Raw genomic sequence first — 14,288 nt, 5'->3', positions numbered from 1 at the left:
AGTGAAACAATAGTTTTTTTGTATACTGTTAAGGTGAGGGGATTTTGTTGATTTTCTGTCAAAAGTATTGGAGTTAATTAAAAGTAATTTCTAATAATTAATTACTTTGTAAAATTTTTAAGGCTTATCGGATAACACAAAATTGAGCTGATACTATCTTTCGATGGGTGTTGTGAAGGTGCTACAAACTTCCTCACTCGTAACCGAACTCCCAAACCCTGTTGTGGTTAGTAGATCCGAACCTATTATTTTAGGAACCCTTAAATTTAGGTGTGCTTTGAAAGGATATTTCTTAAATAACCGATGGCACATAAACAAAAAAATATTGATGGTGATACTTAAGTCAATATCTAGCGATAAAATCCCTAAATCTAAAAGACAATCACTAATTATTTATTTCTTCCATCTTGTCGACAATATAGTCCCAATAACGTTACAATGGTGGGCACAACCTTTAACTGGTAGCATATTTTTTGTTTTTGGACCCAACAACTACCCTGCTGCTCTTGGTACTAAGTGCAATGCCAGTTTTTGTGATCGTGCCGGAACTGCTCCGCTTTGCCACTGTCTGGACAGACTTTTCTTTGCTAAGGCACAGCCAACTACTCGTCCATCGGCTAGAGTCGTGCGCTGTTCCCGTAAACCATAGAGGTAGCTCGAGACCGTGCAAACCAAAAAAATGCAGAATGCAGAAGGAGCCTCCCATAAAGCTCACTGTTTGGTTTTATCGTACGCAACCCTAGGCCACTTGAATCCTATGCTCCAATTCTCTAAGCGTTTAGAACACAAAGGACTCAAAGCCACATTGGCCACTCCTCAGTCCATGCTCAAGAACATACACAGATCAGCAGCATGTAGTTCCATTGCGCTTGAACCCACATCCGATGGCTGTGATGATGCGGTATTGCTGATGCAGAAAGTGTTGAGGCCTACCTAGAGCGCTTCTGGCAGGTTGGCCCTCAAAACTCTTGTACAGCTTGTTGAGAAGTTGAATGCATCATCAGGCTGCCCCTTAAATAGCATAGTCTATGATTCTTTCTTGCCTTGGGGTCTAGATGTTGCCAAGAAGTTTGGCTTGATTGGTGCTGTGTTTTTCACTCAATCTAATGCTGTTGGCAGCATACATTACCATATATATGAGGGCTTTGTCAAGCTTCCTTTCACAGTTCCAGAAGTTTTGGTGCCTGGATTGCCTCCACTTAAAAACCAGGACATGTCTTCGTTCATTTCCGACTTGGGGTCATACCCTGCTTTCTTTGAAATGGTTCTGAACCAGTTTGCCAATATTGACAAAGCAGATTTGGCACATCTTAACACATTCTACGAGTTGGAGAAAGAACTACGTAAGTCAACTGTAACTTTGACTGTTTGTCAAAACTTAAGTTTCAATAACGTATAATTTCTGTCATGAATTTTCTTGCAGGAGACTGATTGCCTGGCAAAGATCTGGCCTTTGAGGACAATTGGGCCAACCATACCATCTATGTTCTTAGATAAGCGACTGCAGGACGATAAAGTCTATGGTTTTAGTATCTTCAGGCCAAACATTGATGCTTGCATGAAATGGCTAAATGGAAGGCCAAAACAATCCGTTGTTTATGTTTCGTTCGGGAGCTTGGCAGTTCTAGAAGCTGAGCAAATGGAAGAAGTAGCGTGGGGTTTAAAAGGGTGAAAAAGCCATTTCTTATGGGTAGTAAGGGCATCCGAAGAAGCAAAACTGCCCAACAATTTCGTGGAGGAGACATCTGAGAAAGGCTTGGTGGTAACATGGTGTCCACAACTAGAGGTTTTACAGCATGAAGCGACAGGGTGTTTCGTTACACATTGTGGGTGGAATTCTACTTTGGAAGCTGAGTTTGGGTGTCCCAATGATAGGAGTCCCCAATGGACTGATCAAAGCACCAACGCTAAGTACATCATGGACGTTTGGAAAATGGGGCTTAAAGCTCCAGCTGATGAGGAAGGGATTGTGAGAAGGGAAGCGATAGAACATGGCATAAGGGAGATCATGGAAGGAGAGAGAGGTGAAGAGATGAGAAGAAACTCTGATAAATGGAAGAAATTGGCTAGAAAAGCAGTGCATGAAGACGGAGTTCTGACAAAAGCATTGATGAGTTCATTGCCAGGGTCATATATTCCAGTTCCAGTCCTAAAGCTTAGCAAAAAAAATTTTAATCTTCGTTGTAGTAAATGCAGCTATATGTCATTAAAATTATGTGATTCTTCCAAGTTGCTTGCATTTCAGCCATGAATGTTCGATGGTCACCAGGATACTAATTTGAAGGAGTATGTTTAATTTGTAATGAGATTTTTTCTATTGATTGGCATCGATGAATAGGGATGGTAATGGATGAGTTGGAATGGATTTTTGCTTATCCCGAATTCGATTCTATTGTATATATATAAAATCTGAATTCAACCTGATTCAATAATTTTTTTAATTTTTTTATACTTGAATCTGATCCGACCTGATATTATATAAAATTGTATTCGATTTGACTTGAAATTAATAAAATATTACTTATAAAATATAAAATATTATTTTTTAATATAAATATAAAATTAAATAAATAATTAAAAATAATTTTTTATATATTTTGGGTCGGGTCAAGTCAAATTTGCCTAAAACCTTATCTCAATTTTTTTTCATTATTATCCAAACTGACTTGATCCGATACCCAATTTTTTTAAAAAAAATTGATCATAAAATATTAGATCAGATCGGAACTCCTAAGGTATGAATTAGATTGCCTTTCTTATCCATGACTTTTTTTTTTCTTTAATTCTAAATCTGATAAGATAAAGTTCATATGTGAATAAAAAATTTTACATTATTAAAAAATTTGAAGAGATATTCTATATATACATAACAAATTTAAAAATTTAATAACTTAAATTTTTAAGCTCGAATTACATCAAATATATATATATGAGTCATTTGATGTGTTTGTATAAGTTTAAGTATGACAAATCTCCTACCAAATTTTAGTTTTTTTTTTTTTTTTTGTTAAAATAAATAAATAAATAAATTCGAAAGGACGAGGACGGGGATCTGATTACCAACAGCTCCAAGTTCGAATGATGAGAACTTTATGTGACAGATGCCTATAGTATTCGTGGAAAGTCTGGAGAATCTTGGCATCATGTGCTATTCAAATGTGATTTCAGTAGAGAAATGTTTGGAGATTACTTTGTCCATTCATAGAAGCTCAGCTTGTTACGTGCTTGGAAGAGGAAGATTCCTGGAAGGTTTTCCTCACCCAGGCAGATCACGATGGGTTTTTAGATGGGTGCATGATTGCTTGCTGGGTGAGTTGCCATTGTACTAGTTTTGCCAAAGCTATAGTTCTTGTTCGGCTTTCTTTTTTTTAAATAAAAAAAGAACAGTGAGGATGAAATTAAAAAAAAAATTAATCAACTTCAGTAATTAGGTTTCTTGTAAAAAACAAATAAAACTTATTAAGACAAAACCGTTTCTCATTGAAGGTCGAGCTCAAAATATAATAAACTACTATAAGTGGTTATGTAGTGGACTAGTGGTTGCAGACGTGCGGTTGTACATGGCATAATCGCTATAAAATTATGGTACGATCTTTTATAGAGGGCAGTAGCAGGGCAAAACGAGAGTGGTGAACGCTTCACAGTGAGCAAAACACAGATATAATGGGGGAGGAAAACAAAGCCAGAAAACCTCATGTTTTAATCTTTCCTTACCCTGGCCAAGGTCACATAAACCCCATGCTCCAATTCGCTAAACGCTTAGTCTCCAAAGGCGTCAAAGTCACAAAACCGTTTCTCATTGAAGGTCGAGCTCAAAATATAATAAACTACTATAAGTTGTTATGTAGTGGACTAGTGGTTGCAGACGTGCGGTTGTACATGGCATAATCGCTATAAAATTATGGTACGATCTTTTATAGAGGGCAGTAGCAGGGCAAAACGAGAGTGGTGAACGCTTCACAGTGAGCAAAATACAGATATAATGGGGGAGGAAAACAAAGCCAGAAAACCTCATGTTTTAATCTTTCCTTACCCTGGCCAAGGTCACATAAACCCCATGCTCCAATTCGCTAAACGCTTAGTCTCCAAAGGCGTCAAAGTCACTCTAGTCACCACCATCTTCCTCTCCAAGTCCTTGTTTTCCGACCCATCCGCCGCCTCTATTGATCTCCGCACCATATCCGATGGCTTTGATGAAGGTGGCTATGGTCAGGCTGGCAGCGCTGATGTCTACGTGCCAACTTTCCGTTCCGTAGGCTCTACGAGTTTGACAAGTTTAATCAAGAAGCTTGTTGATACTGGTTATCCTATTCATGCCCTTGTCTATGATGGGTTTTTGCCTTGGGCACTTGATGTTGCAAAGCAGTTTGGAATACCCTCGGCAGTGTTTTTCACTCAATCTTGTGCTGTCAACAGCGTCTATTACCATGTTAGCAGGGGACTTCTTCAGCTGCCTCTCCCAGGGCCTAATGTTTATCTTCCTGGATTGCCTTCGCTTCAAGTTTCAGAGTTACCATCTTTGGTTTGTCTTTATGGATCGTATCCGGCTTGGTTTGACGTGGTTGTGGATCAGTTTTCCAACGTTGATGGAGCTGATTGGATGTTTTTTAACATTTTCTACGAATTGGAGAAAGAGGTGCAGTGCATTTTTCATTTTTAATACTGATTCATCGATTACTAGATGGATCCTAAAAGCTGATTAATTTTGCCCTTGTGGATTTTTTTATTAGGTGGTGCATTGGATGTCAAAATTCTGGAAGGTGATGACGATAGGACCAACTATCCCATCTGTGTACTTGGACAGAAGACTCGGAAACGACAAAGACTATGGTATGAATCTCTTCAAGCCCAACACTGGTGCTTGCATGAGTTGGCTAAATGGCAAGCCGAAGGGTTCAGTGATCTACGCGTCATTTGGAAGCTTTGCATTACTAGAAGCTGAGCAAATGGCAGAGCTAGCTTGGGCTTTGAAAGGCAGCAATTACTACTTCTTATGGGTTGTGAGGGAAACAGAGGAGGCCAAGCTGCCAAACAATTTCATAGAGGAGACCTCAGAGAAGGGTTTGGTGGTGACCTGGTCCCCTCAATTGGAGGTGCTGTCTCACGAGTCAATAGGTTGTTTTCTTACCCATTGCGGCTTTAATTCCGTTCTTGAAGCATTGAGTCTAGGAGTTCCAATGCTGGCAATGCCTCAATGGACGGACCAAGGCACAAATGCAAAGTATGTCGAGGATGTATGGGGAATTGGGATTAGAGCTCGCCCTGATGAGAAAGGTATTGTGAGAAGAACGGTCATAGAGCAATGCATAAAGGAATTACTAATAGAAGGAGAAAAGGGCAAAGAGATTACGAAGAATGCAATCAAGTGGAAGAATTTGGCTAAGAGGGCAGTTGATGAAGGTGGAAGTTCAGATAAAAACATGGATGAATTTGTGGCTAACTTGCTCTCTGACTTGCGTGTTTCTGTCTTTGAGTGAATAAGCTCGTGTTTCATAGCACTCGCTGCATAATGATCCTGTACTCGCCTAATAGTTGCATCAATAAGCATTCCGCCCAATAGGTTAAAAGTGTAAAAAATATCTTGAATTATACTTTAAAAAATTATTTAAATTTAAATTTTTTGTATTGAAATTAATCATCCCTATAATATTTATTTGTATCTAATTAAATTTTTATTGTGATGAAAAATTAATAACCTTCAATTTTTTAATTAAAATAAAATTTTATGTGACAGATAAAATAAATAAAAGTTTGTCGTAATTAATATATGTAAAAATTAAATAAAATAAATTTTTAATTTTTTTATATTTTCTGTCCAACTTTTTCTGTAAGTTCAATTGGTTATAATTTAAAAATTACTTGTCTAATTAAATATTTAATTAAATAAAAATAAAAAATTGATTAATTATAATAAAATATAAAAAAACGTAAATTATTATTGAATTATAATTTAACCTTGAAAATTCGATGAATTAGAATTGAAAAATTAATCAATGATTCGCATAACTTTAACCACGAAAAGAAATACAATCAATGATAAATTAGGAATCCAAAAAGACTTAATAATGCTGAATGGGATGGAGTGATCCGATACCTCACCACACCAAGCTTTTGAAAATTGCTTTTCGGATGAAAATAATCGAGTGATTTATTAATAAAATATTAAATATTTAATAATTATTTAAAATTTAAAATTTTATTTAATTAAACAAAAAATCCAAAATTGAGTGCAATGAAAATTAAAAATTCTGTACGGTGAGAAAGTCCCGTATCACCGTTCTGTGCGATCAAACAATCCCTGAAAATTGACTTTATATTTGTCTATTCCTTTTGGATTCTGGGTTACTTGTTTAAATTCAATTCATCAGTTGCTTGTCAGCGAAATAATTAAAAGCCAGAAAAGCTAGAAAGGTTGTAACTAGCAAAGGCAGAACAGAAGTAATCTATTGCAAATACACTCCACAAAAGTAACTGAAAATCGTAAACCAACGGCTGCAAAACAACAATAAAATAAATAAACATCCAAGACAATAGTTTTAGCCAATCAAAAGTCTCCCGAGATTAAAGCAGATTATCTTTTGCCTGCCAAGGATGATAAAATAACAATGATCAAACTACCACGCCGGCTGAGTTTTAATCACGATCGCGTCATCGTTTTTCCATTCCTCACGTTTTGACAATCCCATTATACAAAGAGTTCCTCGTCGGATACATCCTTTTTAAAAGATAAATTATTTAATACGTTTAATTTTATAAATGAAATTAAGAGATTAATAGACATAAAATTTTTTAATATACTTTTAAATGTATTAATTTATTAATTTTATTTATGAAATTTAAAAATTTTATTGTCGATATATTTAATAAGTTTTATATAAAAAATATAAATACTATTCTCTTATATTACAAGAAGCATGGAAAGGCAATCCACTGTAGCCTTCTTCATATTCAAAATAAAATTTTTACGTTTCCATTTCATCTGTTGATGGTTAATTTTAGCATAACGATTAATGGACCGACATATAAGAATTTCCTTCCATCGTTAGACTGTAGCAAATGTATAAAAAACAAATCAATTTAATCTTTCACTTTCTTGGAGGGGGAATTTTGAAATACGTTTTCAATCCCTTAGTCATATGATTTGCACCGAAAAAGAAGAAAGGACACCAAGGTTATTTTTACGTCGAAGAAATTAGCGTAAAGACTTCCATTTCAATGGCACATTCAACAAATTTTATCCGACAAGACTTTAATTAAAAGGACGTGCTACCTTCTTTCTTTTTTTTGCCGTGACCAAAATATGGTTATCCCACTCAAATTAATCTCAATAAATTATTGTATGGTTTAATTTTTGTAAAAGTTGACTGAATCAATAAAAATCGATTACTTTATTTATAAATTATAACTTCGATTATCAAATTCAACAATTTTCTTTTTGTGTACGGTAGATAGGCCCAATGAAAATCCTTGCTTTAATACATATACCCTAATTTTGAGATGAAGTAACCTGCTTCCATTGGATTAAGTAATCTCATGTCTCTAATTAATGTTTATTACACTCGATGTGTATGGGTCGGTATGGATTGATTTTTTTTTTCCTTAATCACTGATTATAACATCAGCATCGGAATGCTATTAGGAGAGCGTTGAAAAGTGGGTGAAGCGTGGAGGTGTGACCTCCGCTGGCTTTCCCCTTACAGCATTCTAATTTGTAATCAAAATCACATCCATGAATAGATAAAAGTTTCTTAAATTCTTCATTAGTACTAAAATAAAAATTAATTTTGAAAATTAGAATCAACAAAAATAATAAAATTCGATGAAAATATCGGTTAATATGTAAAATATAATGAATAAATTATTAATAAACAAAATTTAATCATTACTTATTTGAAGTTTGAACAATAAAAAATTTATCATAATTTTTAATAAAACATTTTATTTAAACAACATATCAAAATTTATTCAATTTGATCAAATTAGTCTTCAATCATTTTTTTATGCAACTATAACTGGAGAGGAAATTATAAAAAAAATATTATAATCCATTATTATATTTTGGCAGAACAATGGATGAGAAATTGAGAATCCATAAAGACTAATTAATGGTGGAGCTTTGATTTTTTTTTTTTTTTTAACTGAATCCAAGACCTCTGAAAATGATTGTGCATGTGCTTTTTACCTGGGAGTCGAATGTAGTTGAAACAAAGTCCTCAAATTTTACAAAAAAACAAAGATCGTGGTATGATGGATGCTGAACAGTTTGCTGTGTGGCGATTGACAAACAACCCCTAGTGCAGAGGAAATTTAACTCAAATATTTAATAAGAGAAGGGCAAATTACAAAAAAAAAAAAAAAACTACGGTCCAAGCAAACTTATATACGCTAGATCCAATTAATTCATTAAAAATTATTTTTCTACAATTCCTCGACAGATTCAAACTCGGACAACGAAAAAGAGAAAACACTTCCTTTGTCACTAGAACCAACCATCCATTAGTTTACCTCATAAGGTTTTAAAATTAATACCTTTACTATCTTGTGATTTCTTCTGAATAATTTTGAAGTCAATCGTTAAAGGAAAAATGGCATACATGACACTGTTAAGTATTAAATAAATGGAAATAAGCCAAGCAATTTATGCCACAAAAAGAGTGGCAATGAGACTTAGGACTCCTAAAATTACCAGAACAAGAAAAAAGGTTAGTCATTCTTGAGAAGCAAGAACTATACAAGGAAGAAGCAGCAGAAATCTACTTTCATGATTGAAGAACTAAACCATTTTGCTCTTTCCGTTTAATAAGAGTACTAGAATAAGGCAAAATATCTTGATCAAACCTAACCAGCGCATATCCGATTGAATTTGACATCACCATTTATCAGCGGATTATGGATTAATTATGGGTGGAGACAAGAAGGCAAGAAACCCATGTAGTAAGATTCATACCAAATCTAGTAGTGTATAATATACCCGTGTCTTCCTGTGTGTTTTTAGTTACATATGCACTCAAACTGAAGCCAAAAATGCAGAAGGTGAGTGATACGGTACAGACATATTTAGAAGAGAAAATCAAGACAAAAAATGTTGAACACTAAGGGGATCGAGCCTCCAATAAGAGAAAACTAAAACATTATAGCCATACAGCACTACACGTACTTTTATAGCTCTCCACAAAACAAAGAAATATAACTATAATAGCTAAAGTTACTAACTAAAATGAGTAAATTGCACCGATCATTTGTGATTTTTGTGTACATTTCATATGCAACCTTTAAAACTAAATTTTTGGATACATGACCTTTTAAAAATGTTCCAAACCAATCACTCCTTGAATCATCATAAAAAATCATTGGAATATGCCACCTGAGAATCATGTAAAAGTCCATGTGGCGTAAAGCCCAGCCCAAAAAGTCAAACTGGCATACCTTTTTTGCCGCAAGGACATTGACAGACCTATTTTTGCCACATGGACTTCTATATGCACATCCATGGGGTGTTGAGGTGGAAAGTTCTGTCGGTTTTTAATGGCAGTTGGTGGAAGGGATGAATTTGGAGCATTTTTAAATGGTCACCGATTCAAAAAAATGTTTTAAAGATTGAAGATTAAAAAGAAATATTGCACAAAGGTGATGGTTGTCTGATGCAATTTACTCAAGTAAAATGGAAAAGCAGAAGGTTGTTGTAAATACAGTAGTATCATCAAGAAAACATGCATACATCTAGAAGTTTTATTTTGGTAGTTATTCAATTTTAACTCTCACTGTAGCCTGAACAGTGCTACTTGCATGCTGGCATTCATGCAGGTGCACATAAATTCTCAACAGTGCATGAGAATTGTGTTATTAGTGTTGTGTGCCAAATTAAAGATTAATATGCAACAGGAACAGCAGTGACGCACACAGTTCATCAATTAAAAGCAAGACAGGGAAAAGACTTAAAAGTCCCACAATTGTAAGTTGTCTAGCTTATGTTGCCTAAAGCAGTCACTTGATGTAAATCTTATCATTTTGTACACAGATAGATGGAGAAAGCACTCAGCCGGATATAAGATCACATTAGCGAATATGAAAAACAGAAATCCCACCATTATAGATTGATCTAACTTGCATTACATGTACCATTTGCTTGGTGTGAATCTAATCATTCTACATACACAATAATTTAGGGAGAAAGCCTCAGGAGAAGACCTCCAGGACACTAATCAAGGATTCTAATATGAAATAAAAGACACAAAAGACCTAACATAGATGCCTAAAAGCTATAATTGATGCCATTATAGTGAGTACGAAATGTAGAAAGTTGAAAATGGTAAGTAAAGCATCAGAAGTACATGTAATCTCAACCTTTATTTAAACATGCACAAGAACAAATATACATGCACTATGCCATGATGAACTACTCACCAAATCTCATACCTCTTCAATTATTCTCCTGACTTATCGTGCAACAATAAGTTCCTCCAAATAATCAGTATCACCAGTATCTGAAGGCATCAAAATTTCATCCTCAGTGATAAAATGGTATCGCTCCCCAATAGCTCTTAAAAGCTGGTATACTTCAAACATGGTAGGCCTCTCCTTGGCAGGTGGCAATACACAATTACATGCAACTTTAAGAAATTGGAAAAGTTCATTATCAACACCCTTCCAACCAAGGATGTGTCAATAGCATCATGAAGTTTGCCATCATTTGATAGTTGTGTAATCCATTCTACCAGATTCCCCTTGAAGCTCTCAGGCGCTTTGGCTACATAGGTAGGTCTCTCACCAGTCACCAACTCGAGAAGGACAATTCCAAAGCTGTAGACATCTCCTTTTGGAGTGGCGACCAGCGTTCTCGTATATTCAGGGGCAACATAACCCAAATCCCCAAACTCACCATTCACGAAGGTGCTCAGATGTGTATCAATTGGGTTCATGAGCCTAGCAAGACCAAAATCAGATATTTTGGGCTCAAAATCTGCATCTAGTAAGATGCACCTAGAGCTTACATTTCTATGAATTATACGAGGATTGCAGTTGTGGTGGAGCCATGCAAATCCTCTAGCAGCACCTATACTGATTTTAAGCCTTAAGGACCACTCCATAGGCTTTTTAGCATCATCCACAAGATGCAAATTATCATTCAGACTACCATTTGCCATGTATTTGTAAACTAAAAGCCTCTCCTTCTTCGCCACACAGAAACCTAAAAGTGGAACCAAGTTACGATGTTTCACACTTCCCAGAGTAGCCATCTCATATGAAAATTCTTTGTCAGAGTGTTGAGAATCCTGTAACCTCTTAATCATTAGTGAGGTGCCATCTTCTAGGACTCCTTTGTACATAGTCCCTGTTCTTCCTGACCCGATGATATTATTTTTGCTGAAACTATTAGTGGCCTTCAAAAGATCATTTAATCTCATTTTGGAAACTGACTTTTCAAACATGGAAACCTGAAATAGAATTACCTTATAAGTACATCACAGATACAATTATAATCAAAGAAAGAAAAACTAATAGCAGTTTCATAAAGAAAAGAAGAGTATTAGCTCCAATCTGATATAGATATATTAAATTTAGCTTGCCTTAATGCCTTTAGCTCCCTTTAAGCTCTTTGCCCATTTGTTTCCTTCTGGATCATCATCCTTCTTCCTCTTGACAGATACTTTGCGGAAATAGACGAGCATTCCAATACCCACACCTATAGCAGCAACTGTCACCCCACCAGCAGCAGCTCCAGCAATAACTACAGTTTTACCGCCCTTTGAAGTCGACTGACATGGATCCAAAGGCTTCCCACACAGTCCTGGATTATTTGCAAAACTATCTGCTGATAATGAAAACCGAAAAATTGGAATTGGCCCTCTCAAGAGATTATTAGCTATGCTAAACGTTTTCATCCTACTGAGCAAACCGAGTTCTGCAGGAATCTGACCCGTCAATTTGTTATGGTCAAGTTTCAAAATGTTTAAGAAGCTACAATTTGCGAGGCCTTTTGGGATATCTCCAGAGAAATTATTAGAAGAGAGATCAAGGGAAGTGACAAACGGGAGAAGTTCAGAGATATTAGATGGAATACTTCCATAGAGTTTGTTGCTTGAAAGATCTAAGCCTGTCAAACTTTTGCATTTTATGATTCCTGCAGGAAACTCACCCTTGAGTTCCATATCTGAAAGCTTGATATTCAGAACCCTATTCTCATCAGGGTGCCAACAGTCAACCCCTATAAATCTACAAATAAACCCTTCAGTATTGTTGTTGAAATCCCATGAAGAACTTAAATAATTAAAGGGGTCCTTAAGCGAATCTTTGATGCTCTTCAAACAATTGATATCATCTAGAGAAGCATAGCTCAAACTACGGCCAAGCAATAACCATAGGAAAACACTGACAAGGACAGCAAAAACTCGGCTATGCAACACCATGATTATGAAGAAACCCCTCAAATCGAAACTGAAATGGTGGATTACAGAAACCCACTTGTATAGCTAACAACAGTTGACAGAGATTAAATGCCAAATCCGCTAAACCATACTTCTCCTAACATTAAACCTGAAACAAGTTTAAAAAAAAAAAAAAGGAAACAGAAAGGAAAAAAATCAAATTCATCTTTCATATATATCCAAGAAAAAAGAGCACAATGAACATTACTTGAGGTGATAAACCACCAAAATCACAATGATTAACACAAAAGATAGAAGCTTTACGCAGAGAAACTTAAGCGGCCCAGCTGCGATTAGATTCTGATTGATATATGAGAATATCAACAAAACCTAGAGAAGGATAAAAAAAAATGAAACTTTGAAACAAAAATTCAAAGACCCACCTCAGATTTCTGAATATAAAAGACAAGGCAAAAGGGTATTTGAAACTAGAAGGAAGCATCCTTCTTTTCCACAGAGAAACTAGGAGAGAAAAACCCTAATAGTTCATAAAGGAAACAAGAGAAAGACAAAGGAAAGTCTACATCATGGGTTAATTATTCGAAAGCATAATTGAAAACACAAAATTAAATGCTTTAAAGAAAAAAAATTAAGTGAGATATGTGTTAAAAGAGCGTGAACCAAAGGTTTTTTTTTTTTTTTTTGGGTATGATCGGGTCAAACAAGGAATGACCAGTTTAAAATCTTTGGTTGTTTCTTTTTCCAAGCTATGGAGGAGACGACTGGAGTCCAAAAGGGGCCAAAGACTTCTTAGTGCTCCTTGCTTGACTTGCTTTCCGTTGAAAATTTGTGCTTAGAAATTACTACTGCCACAAAACAAAAAGAAGTTACTTGTGAGGGCGGGCGAAAAGTGAACTGTAACGGGGGGCTTCAGTTTATTAATGTAATTATTTTTTAAAAAAATAATATCTATTAAATTTAAACTTTTAACACTTAAATTTTTTGTCTTCAAACTATGCATTTTTTTTTTTAATTGTGAGTGTCCAAATGGAATAGCAATATAAATTATTGAAATTAAGAAAGGAAACAACTTTATTTTATTGGCAGTAATTATTTTTTTAAAAAATAATATCTATTAAATTTAAACTTTTAACACTTAAATTTTTTGTCTTCAAACTATGTAATTTTTTTTTTTAATTGTGAGTGTCCAAATGGAATAGCAATATAAATTATTGAAATTAAGAAAGGAAACAACTTTATTTTATTAGCAAATAATTTTTTTAATTAATAATCAAATGTTTCAATTAATATTGTTAATTTCGTATCAAATAATAAAAAAATACATAATATATATCGACATCAATTGTTTTGATATACTATTTTAAAATTTTTTATTTAGTACATATATATTTATAAATATGCATGAACTTGTATATTATAATGTTATTAATAATTTATAAAATAAATATGCAATATTTTTAAAAATCAAATAGATAAGTTTAAAATAAAAGAAATAATATCATAAAATTTTTGTAATATTTTTAAATACTTAATCTGATCATATAATATTTAAATAAGTATTTTTCATTTAAATATTAAGATAAAAATAAAGATATGAAAAAAATTAACCAATGTTTTATGATTGTTAAACTTTATAAACGGAGTATAATTGTTTTATTGAAATAAATTAAAATACTTATAAATTTTGGTTTGAAAAAATAAAATATAAAATACAAAATTTTGGTTTGAAAAAAATAAAATATAAAAAATAAGTTAAAATAAAAAATAAAGAAACTAAATTTTCAAAATTTATTTTGTCAATTAATCTTATTGTTATTAAAACAACAAAAAAAAAAGTTAAAAATTACAAAATATATTTTACATTTACGTACCACTCAAAATATACTATGTTAGTCTTGAATT

The 14,288-nt window shown here is 34.0% G+C and overlaps 2 protein-coding genes and 1 pseudogene across 2 annotated transcripts; 2 read left to right on the top strand and 1 right to left on the bottom strand.

The window, feature by feature from the left end:
* The first annotated feature begins 353 nt into the window (after positions 1-353).
* Positions 354-2,278, top strand: LOC111313506 (UDP-glycosyltransferase 74E2-like; annotated as a pseudogene).
* Positions 2,279-3,546: 1,268 nt separating this feature from the next.
* Positions 3,547-5,700, top strand: LOC111313113 (UDP-glycosyltransferase 74G1-like). The gene is made up of 2 exons (XM_022913816.2): positions 3,547-4,636; positions 4,731-5,700. Exons 1-2 carry the CDS (start codon positions 3,983-3,985, stop codon positions 5,475-5,477), a joined length of 1,401 nt encoding a protein of 466 aa, XP_022769551.1. The 5' UTR covers positions 3,547-3,982; the 3' UTR covers positions 5,478-5,700.
* Positions 5,701-10,328: 4,628 nt separating this feature from the next.
* Positions 10,329-12,975, bottom strand: BIR1 (BAK1-interacting receptor-like kinase 1). The gene is given in 4 exon segments (XM_022915856.2): positions 10,329-10,646; positions 10,649-11,435; positions 11,568-12,534; positions 12,809-12,975. Coding segments are annotated over 3 exon segments (1,836 nt in total). The 5' UTR covers positions 12,408-12,534; positions 12,809-12,975; the 3' UTR covers positions 10,329-10,437.
* Between the last annotated feature and the right edge of the window lie 1,313 nt (positions 12,976-14,288).

This window comes from Durio zibethinus, chromosome 23 (genome assembly GCF_047325235.1).
Source record: "Durio zibethinus cultivar Kanyao isolate XHJ-2024 chromosome 23, ASM4732523v1, whole genome shotgun sequence".
Classification (NCBI taxonomy): domain Eukaryota; kingdom Viridiplantae; phylum Streptophyta; class Magnoliopsida; order Malvales; family Malvaceae; genus Durio; species Durio zibethinus.
The sequence above is the reverse complement of the archived record's forward strand: the minus strand, read 5'-3'. Positions and strand labels throughout refer to the sequence as shown.